Source organism: Alternaria metachromatica (genome assembly GCF_023757995.1).
Source record: "Alternaria metachromatica strain BMP 0045 chromosome Unknown scaffold_5, whole genome shotgun sequence".
Lineage (NCBI taxonomy): Eukaryota > Fungi > Ascomycota > Dothideomycetes > Pleosporales > Pleosporaceae > Alternaria > Alternaria metachromatica.
Window position 1 is genome coordinate 1,026,177 of NW_026055496.1, and position 18,710 is coordinate 1,044,886.

General features: G+C 53.9%; 8 protein-coding genes across 8 annotated transcripts; 4 read left to right on the forward strand and 4 right to left on the reverse strand.

The window, feature by feature from the left end:
- Positions 1–109: 109 nt before the first annotated feature.
- DUG1 (Cys-Gly metallodipeptidase) lies at positions 110–1,635 on the reverse strand (the record flags this gene model as incomplete). The annotated part of the gene is made up of 2 exons (XM_049330224.1): positions 110–1,411; positions 1,507–1,635. The coding sequence occupies 2 exons, from the start codon at positions 1,633–1,635 to the stop codon at positions 110–112; spliced, it is 1,431 nt and encodes a 476-aa protein (XP_049190720.1).
- Positions 1,636–2,440: 805 nt separating this feature from the next.
- Positions 2,441–4,786, reverse strand: J4E83_003288 (uncharacterized protein; the record flags this gene model as incomplete). Its single annotated transcript, XM_049330225.1, has 4 exons — positions 2,441–2,959; positions 3,018–3,720; positions 3,769–4,703; positions 4,754–4,786. 4 exons carry the CDS (start codon positions 4,784–4,786, stop codon positions 2,441–2,443), a joined length of 2,190 nt encoding a protein of 729 aa, XP_049190721.1.
- A 1,296-nt stretch (positions 4,787–6,082) lies between these two features.
- Positions 6,083–8,065, forward strand: J4E83_003289 (uncharacterized protein; the record flags this gene model as incomplete). The annotated part of the gene is made up of 1 exon (XM_049330226.1): positions 6,083–8,065. One exon carries the CDS (start codon positions 6,083–6,085, stop codon positions 8,063–8,065), a length of 1,983 nt encoding a protein of 660 aa, XP_049190722.1.
- A 128-nt stretch (positions 8,066–8,193) lies between these two features.
- J4E83_003290 (uncharacterized protein) lies at positions 8,194–9,909 on the reverse strand (the record flags this gene model as incomplete). Its single annotated transcript, XM_049330227.1, has 1 exon — positions 8,194–9,909. One exon carries the CDS (start codon positions 9,907–9,909, stop codon positions 8,194–8,196), a length of 1,716 nt encoding a protein of 571 aa, XP_049190723.1.
- Positions 9,910–10,270: 361 nt separating this feature from the next.
- J4E83_003291 (uncharacterized protein) lies at positions 10,271–11,280 on the forward strand (the record flags this gene model as incomplete). The annotated part of the gene is made up of 2 exons (XM_049330228.1): positions 10,271–10,399; positions 10,447–11,280. 2 exons carry the CDS (start codon positions 10,271–10,273, stop codon positions 11,278–11,280), a joined length of 963 nt encoding a protein of 320 aa, XP_049190724.1.
- A 289-nt stretch (positions 11,281–11,569) lies between these two features.
- On the reverse strand, positions 11,570–13,108 carry J4E83_003292 (uncharacterized protein; the record flags this gene model as incomplete). Its single annotated transcript, XM_049330229.1, has 2 exons — positions 11,570–13,004; positions 13,062–13,108. The coding sequence occupies 2 exons, from the start codon at positions 13,106–13,108 to the stop codon at positions 11,570–11,572; spliced, it is 1,482 nt and encodes a 493-aa protein (XP_049190725.1).
- An 884-nt stretch (positions 13,109–13,992) lies between these two features.
- On the forward strand, positions 13,993–15,432 carry J4E83_003293 (uncharacterized protein; the record flags this gene model as incomplete). Its single annotated transcript, XM_049330230.1, has 2 exons — positions 13,993–14,498; positions 14,544–15,432. The coding sequence occupies 2 exons, from the start codon at positions 13,993–13,995 to the stop codon at positions 15,430–15,432; spliced, it is 1,395 nt and encodes a 464-aa protein (XP_049190726.1).
- Positions 15,433–15,848: 416 nt separating this feature from the next.
- J4E83_003294 (uncharacterized protein) lies at positions 15,849–18,390 on the forward strand (the record flags this gene model as incomplete). Its single annotated transcript, XM_049330231.1, has 3 exons — positions 15,849–16,117; positions 16,174–17,609; positions 17,660–18,390. The coding sequence occupies 3 exons, from the start codon at positions 15,849–15,851 to the stop codon at positions 18,388–18,390; spliced, it is 2,436 nt and encodes an 811-aa protein (XP_049190727.1).
- Positions 18,391–18,710: the final 320 nt, after the last annotated feature.

Sequence of the window (18,710 nt, forward strand, 5' to 3'; positions counted from 1 at the left end):
GGGTCGACCGAGGAGCACACTGCTGAATGGGTATTTATTTCTTGTTGGTAGCAAACCATCTAAGTATTTACGGGAACAAGACCGACGATGTTACTCATGGTGCGGCATTCTACTCGCGCTTCATCTCTCCTGCAACGTAGTGCAAGTAGGCTCCTAGCAGCTTGGTGCCCTCGATGTAGTTCCTCTTGTCCAGCTTCTCGTTGATCGAGTGAGCAGCATCAGTCGAGCTACCCATTGGCAGCAACAAGACGTTCTTGCCAAGCTCTTCCTGGAAGGTCAATGTAACAGGAATGCTACCACCCTCCCGAGTCATGTCTGGCTTCACACCAAAGACACGCTCGACAGCCTTGGCAGCAGCCGTGTAGTTGGGGTGGTTGGGGTCCTCGACCCACCACTTTCCGCAGTGTACCACGCTGAACTTCATCGTGTTCTTCGACTTCAGCTTAGCGAACTCGTCGTTGACGTGCTTCTCAACCAGCTTGGTGACTGGGTCAATCTCCATGTTGGGTACTGTGCGAATGGAGAACTTTCCAATAACCTTTGCTGGGATAACGGTCTTTGCACCCTCAGAGTAGAAAGCACCCTCAATACCGTGGAGCGATAATGAGGGGTATCGCATCTTGTGCTTCAACGCTTCCTCCTTGTTGTCGTGGATCGTTACTGCACCACCTAGTGATTCCCTCAGACCGTCCATGGTGAAGGCGATGGGTGGGTAAAGCGCGGCTTCCTCGTCAGTAAGGGGAGCGACGAGATCGTCAACGCCCTTGATGAGGATCTTGCCATCGGGGTCGACGAAGGAGTTCATGATGCGAACCAAGTCGGTCATGGGCTCGTGTGTCATTCCACCGTAGACACCGGAGTGCAGATCTTGACCAGGGCCAGAAACCTCAACTTGGTAGTAGTTGCATCCGCGGACACCGTATGTCAAGCATGGCTTCTCAGTTCCTAGCCAGTAGTTATCCGAGATACAGACAACGTCGACGTCCTTGAAGAACTTCTTGGCCTCGGCGCGGATGGTGTCATCCAGACCTTCTGATCCGTTCTCTTCCATGCCCTCGAAGCACATGACCAGGTTCACTGGTAGCTCTACGCCGGCCTTCTGGTGGGCCTCAATGGCGTTCAACCAGCCAAGAACCGGACCCTTGTCATCTGTGCTACCGCGTCCGTACATGCGGTCCTTGTCATCGATGCTCAGGGTGAAGGGGTCGGTCGCCCAGCCGTCGGACTTGTTCGCGGGCTGCACATCGTAGTGACCGTAAACGAGGACGTTGAGTTTCTTTGGGTCGTTTCCGTAGCGTCCAAGAAGGCACGGTGGGAGGTCAAGGTGCTCGCGACCAGGCTGCTTTCCGAGCTCGCGGAGCTCAACTTCACCACCGAGTGCCTTGATCTGGTCGGCCAACCAGTGGCCCATCTGTGTTTAAGTCAGTCATACATTCAGATATGCATCCAGTATCTTGGCCCAAAACATAGACTAGACTGCCTATCTCTTGGGGCTTTATGCCGTACCTTGACTACATCAGGTCTCCTTTGGTCCTCGGAGCTGATACTGGGAATAGCGACCGCCTCCCTCAGCCTCTCAATAAAGTTTCCCTGCAAGGCATCTACCTGCTTGAAGTACGGGTCGAGGTGTGCCATCTTGTTGAACGGGTGGTACAGATACGGCCAGGCGGCGTTGGGTATTCTTTCGGGCGTGTATTGGTCGCAGCGGATAGGCGTAGCGACGAGTCTAAGTGAGGGCGAGAAGTGGAAGCTTCGTGGATGACAGAAGAGGCTTCTATGAGTGGCTGTGGCGCTTATTCGCGGTCTACAGGCTGAGATGGATCGGGCAGGTGCTCGTCCAAGGGCAAATTGGGTGGGGAGGGGCAAGCGGGGCATGATTGAGAGGGCACAGGGCAAACGCGCGAACGCCAACCACAGCGTCGGTCAAGTCAAGCCTGTCAAGCTTCCGACGAGTGGATCAGCTGGCCCAAGCTTGCCTAGGGAAGCATGCACGAAATGTTCCCTGCATATTCTCGCGCATGCCCCGGTCTTCAGTCATCGTTGGCATTCCAACTCATTCAAGGAAGAGTCTGAACGGGCCTGCAGCCTACATGACGATGAAAATATGCAAACTAGAAGACCTAGCGTCAATGTAGGCTCCAAGGTGGTCAGAGTTCCATTGACTGAAGTGAGTCCATCACCCTGTACATCTTACAATTTGAAGCAAACCCTGCAAGCAAGTATGGATAATGAGCTCCAACAGATCGCTATGCAGTGACGATGCAAATGCTACAAGGCTCGCGAACGAAAGACAAGAAACATACAGGTATCAAGACGAAAGGGTAAAACTGAGATCGCAACATGTATCCTCCATCGTTAGCAGCAAGAGATCGTCCATGGTCAATAACCGACAAATTGGTACCGCAAACATTGATATCCATCATTCGTTCATCATCTTGTTCTAGGTCCGACTCTGTGTCGGACTGAGATCATCCCCAGCGGCTTGCGCCTCAGCTGAAGCACCGTCCTCGAAGACGGGGACAGTGAAAGTCATGCCTCCAGCCTGGACTGACTGCGAAGATTGACTGGTGGTCTGTTCTGTAGACGTCACCTGCGATGTGGAGCTTGAGAAGTTCTGCCCGAAGGTGCTGGAAGATCCAGAGGAAAAGTCCTGCTGAGAGTAGTGCTGGGGCGCAGAGCTCTCGTCCCCATGTGCGAAGGAACGATCACTGGAACTCGGTCGCACGTCTGGTGCAGGGTCGCTGCTAGCAAAGTCTTTCTCGACAACGCTTGGAAAAGATCCGGGAATGCCCTGATCGTTCGCTCCATCAAGTCCAAACGAAGTGCCTGTCTTCTCCTCCCCGGCAATTGAATGCTCGGGAAGTGCACGCATCGGCGGGTTTGGGTGCTCGTCTTTCTTCAGGTGCTCGAATTCGATCAGGGATGACCGCCGTAACTGGTCAAGCTTCTCCTCCGGATTCTTAAAAGTTCAAAGTCAGCTCATGATTGAAAGAGGAAAAGGTGTATCGTAAACATACCCATTCGGTCTGATCCGGCACTCCTGTGGCAGAAGGTAGCTCGCCTGTCTGGTTACTCTCTTCGCCCCAGAACATTGGACGACGAACCGGCGCAGGTGTTACAGGAAGACTCGGTCGCTCCACTGCGGACGGGAAGTCGGTGAGGACTAAGCTCTCACGGCGTTGCTTGCGATCCAATATAGGCGAGCTGATGTCGTCCGTGCCTGTGGTCTGTTGTAGCGACTGGTTCTTACCCCGTATTCCACTCAGATCCGATATGGCACGAACATAGCTGTCGATGCCCGGAACATTATCCCAGGCGTTGCCGCTGTTGTTCTGGTAAGACTGCCAGCCTTGGTCAGTAGAGCTCGAAATAACATCGTTGAGGAGATTCCTAACCTTTTCCGCTGCCACTGGGGCTACTTTATCGCTGTCGTCGAAGTGTGTGGTCGAGAAAGCATGTGTCGGCGACATTACCTGGGGAGTTGGCTGTGGTGACAAATCGTCGGCGAATACACGCGTCGGCTTAGGTCTATCCGCCTCTTGCTCCCATGGGAAGATGGGCTTGGGCGCGTCCCTGGTTTCTGGAACCTGGTACCACATGTCTCGCGGCGCATCGGGATAGGCTCGTGGTGCCTTGAAGAGCGATCGGCTATCACTGAAGGCATACGTTTGCGTAGGGAAGTTGGCAGCTTCGGGTCTCGATGACGCTGGTGGCTCAAACCTGGACTTGTCAGTTGTTACCCAGGTATCTCGGTGTGAAAGAGCCTACTTGGTGGCGTCCCACTGCATCTCGGGCGCAGAGAACTTGCGTTGTTCGACCGTGGGGGTTGGTTCTATCACACCTTGGTCAATATTCTGAATCTCATCTTCAAATTCGGTCATGGGAGGCTCAGTCGTAACGGCGGAGGCTTCGAGAGGGGCAGGAGTAGAGGAAGAAAGCATGGAGTCACCAAGAGTGCTCTTTCCCTCACCAGCTCGTTGGCCCTTCGCCTTGTGCAGATGCCTTTGATGCACCGCCCACCATCGCGCTACCAGTTCTCCATAGACACCCTTCCCACCCGCATGTTGGGCCATCCAGGGCTTGTTCTTGCCGATGAAATGGACCGCGGCGATGTCGCGCTTGTAGTGGCGGTATGCGGGCTCCCATTGGTACTCGGCATTTGGCGTACAGTTGTAGGTAAACTTCAATCGCTGCCACGGACGGTGTTCGAAGTACTGGTTCAGTAAGCCTTGGTCTGCGCCATCGAAGCTGTCACCAGTCGCTGCCATAGTCTGCAGTGCCCAGTATTCGCCCATGTCTGGCTTGATGACCATGACACCGCTGTTGAAAGCATCGGGCCAGCCAATATCTGGAGCGGCAGCAAACGACGCCTCGATGTCGAACAGCTCGTCCAACGCCCTCAGCGCTACCACGTCTGCGTCGAGGTACACGAGCTTGCGGAACTGAGTCTGTCTCCACAGAGCAATCTTTGTGAATGCAAAGGCCAAATCAGGTCGCCCCATGACATAGAGGTTTGCAGGATTGGCATTCCGTATGCGCTCCACGGGAATCAGGTAGTCGTAGAGCGTCTTGAGCTCCGAAATGGTATCAGCTGAAAGCGTCTCCATCGTGACGAGCACGGCAAGCTTCTTGGTGGTGCCGGCATCGCGCAGAGAGTTTGCAAGAACGACTGCGCCTGGTAGGTAGGAATCGCTCATAAGAAGCTGCACGATTGATTAGCTCGCGTGCGTGGTACTACCTGCATATTGCTCACCGTGATGTACGCATCTTCCAGTGGTTGTGCCATCTTGTGGACGGTGAAGAATAGAGAAAGGTGGAGGGCAAGTGGGCGGCGGGTGAGGCCTGGGGAGATGGGTCTAGAGTAGAGTAGAGCGCGGAGCTTCGATACGGGTTGTGGTAGTTTCCCCGCAGCCAGCGAATGTGTCGAGGGAGGCGCTGATCTGCAGTGCAAGTGGTACCGACGCGAGCAGCGGTAAACTGCAGCACGGCAATTCTAAGTACTTCACGCGGGAACAGCAAGCACGCGCTTTCACGCCAGCTCGACCCTCTGCGCTGTCAGAGTCCCTTCTGCACTCCTTCGGGCAAAGCGCCTGCAGTATCTGTTGAGAGATTGTTTGCACACAACAAACCATGGGTCCACGAGCTTGAGGGAGCTTGGGCCAAACCTCGAAGCTCCCCGAGGCCATGACGCATGAACCCGCCCGCTAGTGAGCCGTTCTTTCATCATCGCACGCGCACCCGCCGCCCTGCTTTCCCTCTGCTTGCTTTTGACTATAGCTGCTACTATCTCTGCATGCATGCAGCGTGCAGCTGCACCCTCTCAATCTCAACAACGTCTTTCGGTGCTACTTGCTACCCGACAATTGCTATTCGCCCATGTGCGCCACCAATTGTCCCCGCAGCCAGCGCACCTCATTTCGGCTAGCAAAGCCGTGATACTGCCCAACAAGACAACTCATGTGCCTTGAGAGGACCCTGGACTGTGTCTGGCCAGTGCCCTGCGTTTGGGTTTCTCGGAGCAACTTGGCTGATTTTAAGGCTTCACGCTGCGAAAGGCGCGTTTGAGGTTGGGCATGCGCAGAGGGATGGGCAAATTTCCTGACCGCCATCTTTACGCAGGAAAAAGCTACCCAATTGCCGTCCACCCTGGGCAGGCCTTGGCAAAGATTAACATGAGATGAGACCGCAGGCGCATCCGCTGTGTGCTGTGTCAAGGGCAACAACCACCGGGGCTTCGAGTAGCTGTCAAACAACGTCGAACTTGCAGCTGCAAAACCCTCAGCATGTTCACACAAGCTCAGGGTTCAGTCGTCGTCCCAGGTCCCACCGTCGGAGAGAGCAGTGAGACCGATTGGTGTCTGGGATCTGGGATGGACCAACGAAGATTAGCGAGTACCCTAGCTCCGATCGATGACAGCATTCATACCAGCCATGCGGTTTTCCCCCAGTAGTTGCAGTGTACCTAGGTATTATCTTTGCTGTAGTTCGGTGGGTCCATCACATGGAATCGACTGAGCAGATCCCCGTTTTCTCTTCTCGAAGCTTCACCCTACCAACTTCAACTACCACACGTGCGTGAGAGATGTCGAAACCACGAGTGATCTACTGGTTCCGGACCGATTTAAGACTCCACGATTCTCCAGCTCTCAAAGCCGCATTGGATCTCAAGCCAGAATGTCTCTACCCTATATGGACTTGGGATCCGCATTACGTTTACCGCGCTCGAGTAGGCCCCAATCGCTGGCAGTATCTCCTGGATTGTCAAAACGATCTCTCCAAGTCGATAACCAAGCTCAACCCAAAGTCGAAACTCTTCCTTATTCGTGAAGCACCGCAAACGTTGTTACCCAAGCTCTTCAAGGCATGGAAGATCACACATCTGGTTTTCGAGAAAGATACCGATGCATATGCAAGAGAGCGGGATGATAAGGTGACTGAACTTGCAAAGAAAGCCGGGGTTGAAGTCATCATGAAGACCGGAAGAACCTTGTACGATCCTGATGAGCTGGTCAAACATAACCATGGAAAACCCACCATGACCATCAACCAGGTGCAGGCTGCAGGAAAGAAGATTGGATCGATTCCAAGACCTATCCCCGCTCCCAAGTCTCTGCCCGACCCAGGAAAGACGGATCTGAAGTTTGATCAGGAAAGACCAGAAAGCGAGCCAGACATCAACGCGATCCAAAGAGACGGCGAAGAAGCTTCGTACTCTGCTCTCGCAGGACCAAAAGGCGATTTCGCAGTACCAACAATGGAAGAGCTAGGCCTGAAGCCTGCGACAACCTCGCACCGGGGCGGCGAAACGGTAGCATTGCAAGCCCTCGACAAAATCATAGCGGACACAGACTACACAGCAACATTCGAGAAGCCGAAAACCGCCCCGACCGATTTCGAGCCCCAGTCCACAACCCTCCTCTCCCCACACATGCACTTCGGCTCCCTGAGCTGCCGACTCTTCTACTGGCGCGCCCAAGACGTGGTGGACAAGTACAAGGGGAAAGCTTCACAACCACCCACCAGTCTAACAGGTCAACTCCTCTTCCGCGACATGTACTTTGGCGCACAAGCAGGGCTAGGATACTCCTTCGGCCAAACATACAACAACCCACACTGTCGCTTCATACCCTGGCACCTACCCTCTAAAATCGACACCAAAACCAATCTCATCACCGGCGAGTATCTAGTCGACAACGCAGAAGCGGAAACACATTTCCAGCGCTGGAAACACGGTCGAACGGGATTCCCCTGGATCGACGCGCTCATGCGTCAACTTGCCCAGGAAGGCTGGATCCATCACCTTGGTCGTCACGCCGTCGCTTGCTTCCTCACGCGGGGTGGTTGTTACATAGACTGGGAGCGCGGCGCCGAGGTCTTTGAAGAATGGCTCATTGACCATGAAGCTGCGTGCAACATCGGGAACTGGCAGTGGTTGTCTTGTACAGCGTTTTTCGCGCAGTTCTACCGATGCTACTCGCCCATTGCCTTTCCACAGAAATGGGATAAAGAGGGTGAGTTTGTGAGGAAGTACGTGCCTGAGCTGGCGAAGTTCGACAAAAAGTACATCTACGAACCGTGGAAAGCGCCGATTGCGGATCAGAAGAAATGGGGGTGTTTGGTCAAGGGGGATGGGTCGGAGGAGGTGGGCGAAGGTAAGATGAAAGTCTATTCGAAGCCGATGTTTGATTTTGCGAAGAGGAGGGAGATTTGTATCCAGGGTATGAAGAACGCGTATCACGTTAATCTGTACGGAAACTCACCGCAGGTTCTCGATGGGACGTGGCGTAAGCTCTTTGAGGATAACGCAGAGGGACCGACGGGAGGGACTAAAGGGCCGCCGGGCGCGATGGTCAAAGAGGAGGACCATGAAGACGCTGATGGTCATGAAGAGGATACGCATGTAGACGAGCCGCCGAGCCCAAAGCAAGCGAAGAAGATGGCGGTAAGGAGTGAGAAGAAAGCGGGACATAAAAGAGAAGCGAGTCAGGGCACGCTGGACGGGATGGTGACGAGGAAAAAGAAGAAGGATGGAGAAGTCTTTCCTAATGACACACACTTCGGGTAGCAGAATCTTGAGGAATGAATCCATTCGTCGCGGCTACCGCGGTGGGATCAGCAAGTAGCAATGTATCTAATCTCCTGTCCTCAAATAAACAAATGGGTATCACAAACGCGCATCATCACCTCCATAACCTACGCACTCGCTATGCGACCCGCACCAACAACCGTCCAGAACGCCTCCTCCCGTTTCTCTCTCTCCCCTTTGCTTCCTCTAGAATCACCCAAGCCCCTCTCTTCTGCGTTGACATCTGCCTCGAACTCAATACGCACAAAGATTGGTATCTCAAGCAGATCCTCATCTTCGTCTAGTTCGTCTTCGCCCCCAAGCTCGCTAAGAAAGCCTGGGATGACTTCGATAGCCACGCTTGTCCAGTTCCGCCCTTTATCCCATATCTTTCCCGCTTCAATTTGTCCTGTTTCGGCGTTGATGGTCGAGCGGCGAGGCATAGGTGCGGGACCTGAAGCGAGCGCGTCGTCCCAGACGTCGGTATTGGCGCCGACTTCGAATTGCGGGCATAGTATCGTTACGCGGGACTGTACTTTGCCGGGTGTGGTGCTTGACGTGGCGAGTGTGACCTGTATGGGATCGAAGAGTGGGTTGCTGACGTGGAGGAGGAAGTGCGTTGCGATGCCCGGACGGAGGGTGTTGTAGTTGAAAGGAGGTTGCGGGGCGGGCATGGAGCCTGGGACTGGTGGCACAGCTGGGTTGGGGGGTAGTGCGCGGATGCTGAGCCTAGGGATGTGGTTAAGTGCTAGCAACTTGATCTTGTATCGTGTTGATGTTATTTTGGACTCTGGCTTGGACAGGATGTGTCGACAGGACCGGCATCGCTTCGATCGCTTTGTGCAGAGGAGAGTCGGTATTGGCCGGAGCTCGTTGTCGAACTGCATGTGGGGATCTAGTTGTGCGAGCTTCTGGGCAGGCGACAAGGTACTGCCCCAACCGTCTCGTTTGATGCGCTCGATCGCTGCGTTGTCCGCGGCGGGGTCGTGAACGACCAGGCCTTCTAACTCCGACGCAGCCTCTCGCATCGGCGTCGGCTTGTTGCGCTTCTGCTTCTTCGCTGTGTTCGTTGAATAGAGATTCATGATGCGGGAATAGGCCGAGGGCGAGGAGAAGTTCATCTCGAGAGGATTCGCTGGTGTCTGGGAGTCGAGCTGCGCCTTGTAGAAAGCACCTAGGTTTGAGAATAGGTCGTCGCGTGTCGGTGGCTCATATTGTTCGATATCCTGAGCTGTAGAGTCGCTGGAAGGAGATAATGGGTTCCTTGAGTCTCTCTGCCGAGCCTCGAGCTCCTTGCGCCTCTCGCGCTCCTTGTCGCGCTCTTTCGCGGTCGGTATCGGCTTCCCTCCATTTGCTATACGTGCAATTTGCGAGTATACGCCTGTGTGCTTCTCGAACTCTATGCCCGTCTCGATTGTACTCCAATGGCAGTACGGACAAGCGAGTATGTGTCGGTCTGGCACTCCTTGGTCCGCGTCAGGGTTGTCGAGAAGGTTGACTATGAGCGGCGAGATGCACACGGGGCAATTGAAGCAATTGCGTGTGCACCGGTTTCCATCGCTCTTAACCACGGAGCTCGGTACTTCGAACAGGCAGTTTGGGCAGTACCAGTTCAGTGTCTCCTCTATGACGCATCGCGGACATCGTATTTGCAGGCAGTCTTCGCAGTAGAGGAGATGTTCGAGCGGGTATAGGGCGTAGTTGGAACGCGGGTTCCTCGGATCCAGGGTCTCTTCTTCGTCGTCAAAGGCAGCGAGGACGTGCGTCGTGCGTTTCGTAGAGGTCGTGGTGTTGTTGTCGAAGCAGTCGCAGGCGTAGTACGTGTACGGGAAAGCTTGCGCCATGGCGAAGTCGCGGGCTCAAGAAAAACGTTCGAAGCTGAATGGGTGCTTCTTCCCCAGCCAGTCGTCCGGGTTGGCAAAGAAGTGGTGCTGGTGATGGACTTCTGGAGGACGGAGGTAGATCTCGGTGGAGCCAAACGCCGATTGGCGCAGGAGCTCAAGGGTCTTGACGTATTGCTTTCTCGTCCTCTCTCTTGCGCGCCATCCGTTTTCACGTCGTCCATACCGCCCTTATAGAGTCAATTCGTCTTCCATTGGCACCATGGCATCCTTTTCGATCCGCGCTTTCATCCCACCACTAAAGCGACGATGTTTGCCCCTCCAAACCACCCGACGGTATGCGGTACAAGCGCCCGGTGCTCCAATGATGGAGATATTCAGTGGCCAACAGAAGTGGTTACAGAAGGAAAGAGCCGCAGCAGACAAAGAGAACAGCAGAGGTGTAGACTACCTCAGAGATGAGGTGGCATCAAGGCTGTGTGAGCGAGTATTAGTATGATGCTCCCCATTCTAGAGATGGACAGCGACTAACGACCACAGGATATAAATCGGCATTTTCCCAAAGTCCTCGATCTCGGTGCGAACGCATGCAATTTATCCCGCGCACTTACTCTACCCTCCGAAGACGCCCCAGACAAAGGCCCTCGATCCAAGCGAATCGGCACCATCACAGCCGCAGACTCGTCGGAAGCGCTCTTATACCGCGATGCCGATCTCCCCTTCAACAAGGAGATTGACATCGTACGCGAGGTTCTGTCGACATCGGAGCTATTGCCATACGAAGCGAACTCTTTCGACGCCGTCTTGAGTAGCCTGAGCCTACATTGGATCAATGACTTGCCCTCGGTGTTGGCGCAAGTGAACAACATTTTGAAGCCAGATGCTCCTTTCATAGGCGTCATGATGGGAGGAGACAGCCTTTACGAGCTTCGTACGTCTCTACAACTAGCAGAGCTGGACCGAAGAGGTGGTGTCTCGACACATACCTCGCCACTTGCGGACGTCAAAGATGTGGGTGGACTGCTACAAAAAGCAGGCTTCAATCTCCTCACCGTGGACGTGGATGATATCGTAGTCGACTATCCCGATACATTCTCGTTGATGAAGGACCTGCAAGCTATGGGCGAGTCCAACGCTGTGCTTGCACGAGAGAAGGGGCCAATCCAGAGGGACGTACTACTGGCCGCTGAAGCTATATACAAGGAGCTTCATGGCAACGAAGATGGCACGCTTCCGGCCACTTTCAGATTGATCTACATGATTGGTTGGAAACCTAGTCCCACTCAAGCTAAGCCGCTTGAGCGGGGGACGGGTATGTTCAGCATCAAGGACCATCTGGAGAAGAATGGTAAGCCTGGTGGAGACAAAGAGTAGAAGTCAAACGAGGATTAGGTTTACGACAACTCGTCACATGAAATAATTAGTCGAACATACGTCCGGCGCCAACGATACGGCAGAAACTAAGCATCTTCACGAGAAATTAGCAATCTCAATTCGGACACCACGTCCTGTAGTTCTACTACTAAGCTTTGTATATATCTAATAATCTATAGATAGCTCGGTCTTCCAACGACCTCATTGACCTCCATCAAAGAATGATATGTTGCATGACTATGTCGCTCCGCTAATTCAGCTTGTGATCAGACTTCCTGAACTCATCCTCTCAAATCTGCTTCTCATGATCAGGTGTCTTTGCGCCCTCGCCTTCTTCCGACGAGTCAATAGCGTTTGCCTGGTTGACGCGAGGGTCAGCGGCAGCAGTTGCGCGAGCAGGACCGAGAGCAGGACGCAATCCATTGACGAGCTTTCCACCGCTTGTGGAGGCCTTGGTGGGGGGCAAGGCTGGGAAAGAGGAGAGGTCAACGTGTTCGTTGCTTGACACGTCCTCCATACACTCGCGCGCCATGTGGCCTTCGCCGCCGCATTTGTAGCAGATAAACGGCTGCTGAGACTTTGCCTTGCTCCGCTCAGATTGCGGCTTCTCCTCCGGACAGTTGCGTGCAATATGGCCGTCCTCGCCGCATTCGTAGCAAACGGGTAGTGGACGCTTGTCCGTTGCCTTGTTGAGAAGACCGGTAATGATCGCGGGTTTGGCGGCGGACTGCTCTGCTGGGCAATTGCGGGAAAGGTGGCCGGTTCCTTTGCAGGTGTAGCAGACTGGACCTAGACGCTGCTCTGGCTTCTTGTATGACATTCCAGTTGCAGCGAGGGACTCACCAGCAATCGCCGTGGTGCAGTTACGTGCAATATGACCCTCACCACCGCACTTGTGGCAGGTGAACGGTGTGTAGGTTTTGTTGACATACTTCTTATCGTGCTTTGCTGCGAGAGCTGGAATAGTTCCTGCTATGCCGTTCGCATCAGCCTTGACGTTGTTGAATTGACATGCGGCGGCCTTGCCCTTCTGCTGAGGCTTCCAGGACAACATATTACAAGGCCTGTCGGCGAACTTGATGTAGGGACGACGACCGGCGCGGATGTCCTCGATGTAGTTGATGGCCCAGATCACACGGCGATCCTTCGTAGTGCGATAGTAATCTTCGCTGACCTTGACACGTGAGGCGATGTATTTCTGCAAAGCACTGTCCAGCGCCTTGCCGAAGGCCTCATTCGTGTTGGCAAGCTCTTGATACGGCTCGTAGTCGCAAGTCCACGGCCTCGCCATCTCATCTACAATGCAGCGAATTGCGCAGTCGTATAGCGCTGGGATCGAATCTTGGTAGCGCTTAATCTCGTCGATAGTTGGAAGCGTATGGTAAAACTTGCTCTTCAGGCGATTGAAGATACGCTTCCTCAGCGAGTCGTATTCAAGAAGGTCGCAGTGTTTGTACACGTCGATCAAGGCATCCGAGTTCAGTGCCTCGAACGTAGGCATGTCCGAGGGATCACGCTCGCCAGCTTGCATGTACTTGTAGATCCAACGGATGGCGTTCTTCGAACCGTTAGGAATAGTCAAGACTGTGCTTCGTTCTTCGACGAGCTTCTTCCGGGCTACGGGGGAGAAGTGCGCTAGTAGATTCACGGATGCACTCTCAAGACCGATGTAGCGGTTATCGTCGGGACCGATGACAATGTTTGCCTTTGGACCCTTCCTGAAGCTGATGCAGTTAGCACACTTCGAACACAAAACGGGAAGACTTTCAGGATAAACTTACTCGGCGAGCTGCTTTGGCGTAAGCTGGTTCGTCTTAGGCGGAGGCATGCGCCCAGAATTGGTCATCGTTGTCATGGCTACAGGTCCTTCTTAATCCAAGCTTGTCCTAACTGCTGTGAGTAAAAAATCTAGCAGTCTGATAGCAGTTGAAGGAGTGATAGGTTGGCGGGCCAAAGCTGGTGAGGCCCTTACAAGATTATGGACGAGGAAGTGAGGGGCTGACTTACTTTGAACACGGTTGAGTTAGCGACAGGTAGCCTATGTGGGGAGAAGAGAGTATAAGAGCATGGCCACGGGTTATATAGTGAGGAGTGTTTCTGTGGGTCTGCGTTGGGAGAACAGTGAAGGAACCATCACGTGAGAAATAGTGAAGTCGCAACGACCTTTACTCCGGTGAAGGAACTGCTCGATATTCGTGCATAGGTGTCGGCTATCGTATCACCAGCGATGCTACAGCGACATGGGGAGTGAAAGGTTCACGTTGTCGGCAAGACCGAGTGAGCACTCCTCAGACCGGGACAAGTTGCTTTGTAGCGGCGACACTTCCAACATTCACAGCTGACCAGAATATAGCGTCGCTAGTCGTGGAACAATATTGTCGACTGGGATGTCGTCAACTCGCAAGGTTGCTGATGCCACAAGCACCAACGAGTAACACTGTTTCAATTCGAATGATGAAGAAACTTCACTTCTCAATATTGTACCTATCCGAACCCATATACAATTGCGTATTCTTGACATGTCGCGAAAAGAACACAATGAAGGAATCCATAGTATACGTGAATCCGACTTGATAAGTTGGGATGGAGCAGTCGCGCTAGTTGGCCAGTCGTGTCCACTACTTCACCATCTGAGGCAACCGCGCCTGCTTCCTGTACTGTTGGACTACCCACGCAAGCACCAACATCGACCTCGTCACTAACCCTGCTACAATGCATTGTCGCAGTATCGACGTCGGACTGCATTCCCAATTCGACATCGAAAAATTACCCGAGTATCGCCCAGATCCGCGTGGTAACACCAGCTTCACGCCGCAATTGGATGAGAAGACGTCGACTTGCAGCGTCTACGTCCCAGCTTTGCCAGGCAGCACCTTCTGGATCGAATATGCTGTGTCGCCGCCAGTCCCCGAAGGGCATTACTTCCTGTTCAAGCTGTACATCAACGGCGCGCACGTCGTGAGCTGGTCGACGGGCAAGGACGAGGAATGGCAGGGCAAGACTATGTTCGGTCTATTCGAGAGCCCCGGGGATGGCGGTGACAGGAAAAAGTTCGAGAAGCGAGTGCTTTGCTTTACAACCAAAGATGACGTAAATGCATTCGACGAGACCGCGCGCGTCGAGATCAGAGTACATCGTGCACATGGACGGAAGCGAGTCGAACGACAGGCAGAAAAGTACAAGGAAACGGAGCATGCTAAGACTGAGACTGGGATAGGGTAGGTGCCCGACAGGACACGCACGTACTGTGCTAACCTCGACAGCCTTGTAAACGCTGGGCCTGCGGGACCGCAGCATCCGAAGCGCTTTTACAAATTCGCCCTCATCGACCCTTTCGATCAGCCTTTTGTGACATTCCGATACTACTGCCGCAGCTGGGATCAACTGCGCGAGTTGGGGCTGCTTGATCACAATCGCGGCGGTGCTGGCGAAGAGAACGACCTCCCTGTGATAGAGCCGAACGAAGGCGGTGGTACCGATGAAACCATCGAGGGCATAAGGGCCTGTAGCGCCATGAGCAGGGATTCGGAAGATGTCTTTCAGGACTGCAAAGAGAACTTTGATGGACGAGCCGCGAGTGCCACAGGCATACAAGGACAGACTAGGAGTTCGTCAAGCCCTACGCGATCTACATCAGCGGGGAGGCGGAACCCATTTACCCACAGAGCGTCACTACGTCTGGTGAGCGATACAGAGCAGCCGCGCGCCTACATCCCACGCGGTGCACCAGGCCCGAAGGCAGATCTGCCAGTTGGGCATGTGGGCGAGAGTGCACAACAGCGCTATGGCATTGTCCGCACGCCAACCCCGTTCTACCGGCTCTCGATACCACCGTCTATCAGACTCGGGCCTCCAGAAGAAGCTTCACGGCCTCTTCCTACGCTTCCCATCAAGAACGACTTCGAAACATCCACGTCATACCACCCGCATCCTGCGTATCCATTAGACGACTGGACTGTGCGCACTCCCAGCCCCGTCAAATCGGTTCGGGACGGCATATCCACTCCGCCGCCGTTCAAGCGCAGAGAGCAAGGTCGGTCGGCTTCTGCATTGATGAGCGTGATTGCATCTGCTTGGAAACGCCGAGGATCACAGACGCCAGATGGATCGCTGCGAACAGACGGTACGGAAGATGCGCAGAGGTTGCTGTGATGTTGAGGGCGTGATAGAGCCGCGGTGGGCAGTGTGGTTGCAAGTGATCTGAAGCGGGCACGTTGACATTGCGAGATTGGAGCATAGGATTCGGCTGAGAGGTCAATAGAGCTCTGATGCTGCTCCACGCTACCCAATCAACATTTGAGATGTCATGAGGTCAGGACGCGTAAGATGAAACGTGGGACGATTGCCGATCGGCACGATGATGCAAGGCACCGCGCCGTGATTCGCTCCTCCACAACCCCGCAAACTGCAGCTACCTCGAGCTTCCATCCCAGCTGACAGCTCCAACACTGTTGCGTGCTTCATGCTTCTTTGCGTATACAATAGCCCATAACTCATGTTTTCGTCATCATAGCGTCGAGCATATTCTTTTGGTATTGATCTGGCGGCGATAGTCCTCGAACTACACCATGCGTCCCTTTGCTGTCGCAGCTGCGGCGCTCCTAGCAAGCGTGGTAGATGCGTCGACTCTCCAACCACCCGTCCTTCCGTTGATCGTGCGGAACCCATATTTGAGCACATGGCTGCAAAACGCAAGGGAAGAGCCATGGAGCAAATGGCCCATGTTCTGGACTGGATCTGAGGTTGGCTTCAGTGTCATGGCGTCGGTCCCTGACACGAACGAAGTCTACCCTTTACTCGGCCGACCTCATGATTCTCTGGAGCAAAAGGACAAAGAGTATGTTTACTCTAATCTTTCAAAGCATAGCCGTCACTGACTCTTGCCGGTTCTAGTTACGCGATAGCATACCCCATATACCGAGGTGCTAAATACGACGCGTCGACCACCAACCTTACGTACTCGATACCCGCACCCGATGCACTCCGCTCCGCGAAAGACGTCGAGATCATCTTGTCCTTCCTCTCGCCCATCACACCGACCTCGACTTTGCGCCAGACCATACCGGCAGCATACCTGTCTATACACGTAGAAGGAACGTTCGATGTCAACATATACGTGGACGTGAACGGACAATGGGTCAGCGGCAAGAGGGAGAGCCTGATAGAATGGGGCTTGTTCCAGCATGTCGCGCCGGGTCTGAACGATAAGCTCAAGACGTGGCAAGTCAAGCGACAGGTTGAGCAGCTCTTCACCGAGACGAACGATCAGCCTGAGTGGGGTCAGCTGCACTTTACTGGGCCAGTCGATGCGCGCCATGAATCGGGCACATCCGCGCTATTGCGTCAGCGGTTTGCTCGAACCGGAACGTTGCAGAACGAGGTCGATGGGAACTTCCGCGCTGTCATGGATGAAGAGCCCGTGTTTGCGTTTTCGAAAGCCTTCAAGCTGGCAAACTCGTCCAACACTGGCTTCAAATCCAGCAGCAACAGCGACAGCGTTCTGTTTACGATAACCCACATCCAGGATCCAGTGACACAATATGCGTCCGCTCGCGGTCTTACGTTCATGCGGCCGTTGTGGAAGTCCTGGTTCCCCCAAGACGACAAGCTCATTCAATTCCACTACGGCGATTTTGCAATGGCAAAGAGCCTCGCTGGCAACTATTCGGAACAGCTGCGCATCGATGCCTACCAATCTGGCTCGACGAACTACGTGGATATCGTTGCCTTATCTGCACGACAGGTCATGGGTGCCACGAGCTTCTCCGGAACCAAAGACAACCCGTTGCTCTTCCTAAAAGAGATCTCCTCCAACGGCAACAGTCAAACGGTCGATGTCATCTTCCCGGCTTTCCCGTTCTTCCTGTACACGCAGCCTAGGTGGTTGGCGTACCTCTTAGAGCCACTTCTGGAACACCAGCTGTCCGGCCAGTATCCCAACAAGTACTCGATGCACGATCTTGGCGCACACTTCCCTAATCTGACGGGACATGCCGATGGACGCGACGAGTACATGCCTGTTGAGGAGTGTGGCGATATGCTGATCATGGGTCTGGCACTGGTCAACTCGTTAAGCTACAACTCCGACGCACAAGCTCAGTCCATCTGGTCAGCTATCGGCAACGACGCAGACCATAGTGCTGATGCAACCAACGCATTCTCTTTGAACAGCGTTGGAATGCACGACGGAGTTGAATACATCGATGAGACTTGGGGCGGAAGTACCAAAGGCATCGACCAAGCGAAGAAGTGGCTGGAGGGCAGCTATGACCTGTGGAAGCAATGGACAGGCTATCTTGTCGAAGACGCTCTTGAGCCTCACAACCAGCGTAAGCATTGACTCGCGATAGTTCAAACTACAAGCTAACGAGTATCACAGTCTGCACTGATGACTTCGCTGGCTGGTTGCCACTTCAAACGAATCTTGCCTTGAAGGGCATTGTCGGCATCAAAGCCTTCAGTGAGATTGCTGACCTCATGGATCGACCCGGCGACGCAAAGCATTACCGCAACATCTCCGAGACGTACATCAAGAAGTGGCAAGACTACGGCATGTCGCGCGACGGCACACATGCCAAACTCGCGTACGATTGGTACGGCAGCTGGACCACTCTATACTCACTTTACGCCGATGCCGTACTCTGCTTCCACCCCACCATCACAAACTCGTCTTCTATCTCAGAACAGCCAGATTACGCATCTGGAAACGATGAAGCGCAGAGGCCTTTGTCGCCTTCTAAGCACTCCTCCGGCCGCGAACCCATCACCGAAGATTTCATCCCCGACAAAATCTACAACCTCCAGAGTGACTGGTACTCCACCGTCATGCAGAGATACGGCCTTCCCCTCGACTCTCGTCACTTGTACACCAAGTCCGACTGGGAGTTTGAAGCTGCTGCCGTTGCGAATAAGAAGGTGCGCTCGGAGATTCTTGATCGTGTGGCTCTTTGGTTGAATGAGACCGTCACGGACCGCCCTTTCACGGATCTTTATGTCACTGAAGGTGATGGTGGATTCCCTGGGCCTTGGTTCTTTGCGAGGCCGGTTGTTGGGGGGCACTTTGCGTTTTTGACGCTTGAAAGGGCTTGTGGTGGGAGTGGGGAGAAGTAGGATGGTGGGCGTCGATGAGTTAACATGAATGCATGTAGAGGGTATTCAGCGGTGAGAAGATTGGACGCTGCGCAGATGCGACTATTCAACACCATTAGTCGAATATGAATTGGCAGCGCTATGTTGCAGCATGGTCTCCAGGGTCTTCTGAACTAGCCGTATCCGGCGCAACCGAGGTATAACCTTTTAGCGCTTCAACGTATCTCTCCTAAACAACAATCCTCACCCCTACGCACATTCGCATCAACATCAACCAAGAAACACGCGTCCAAGCTCCATGATGTCGTATTCAGTATCGCATGGCGGCCGATTGGTGTCCT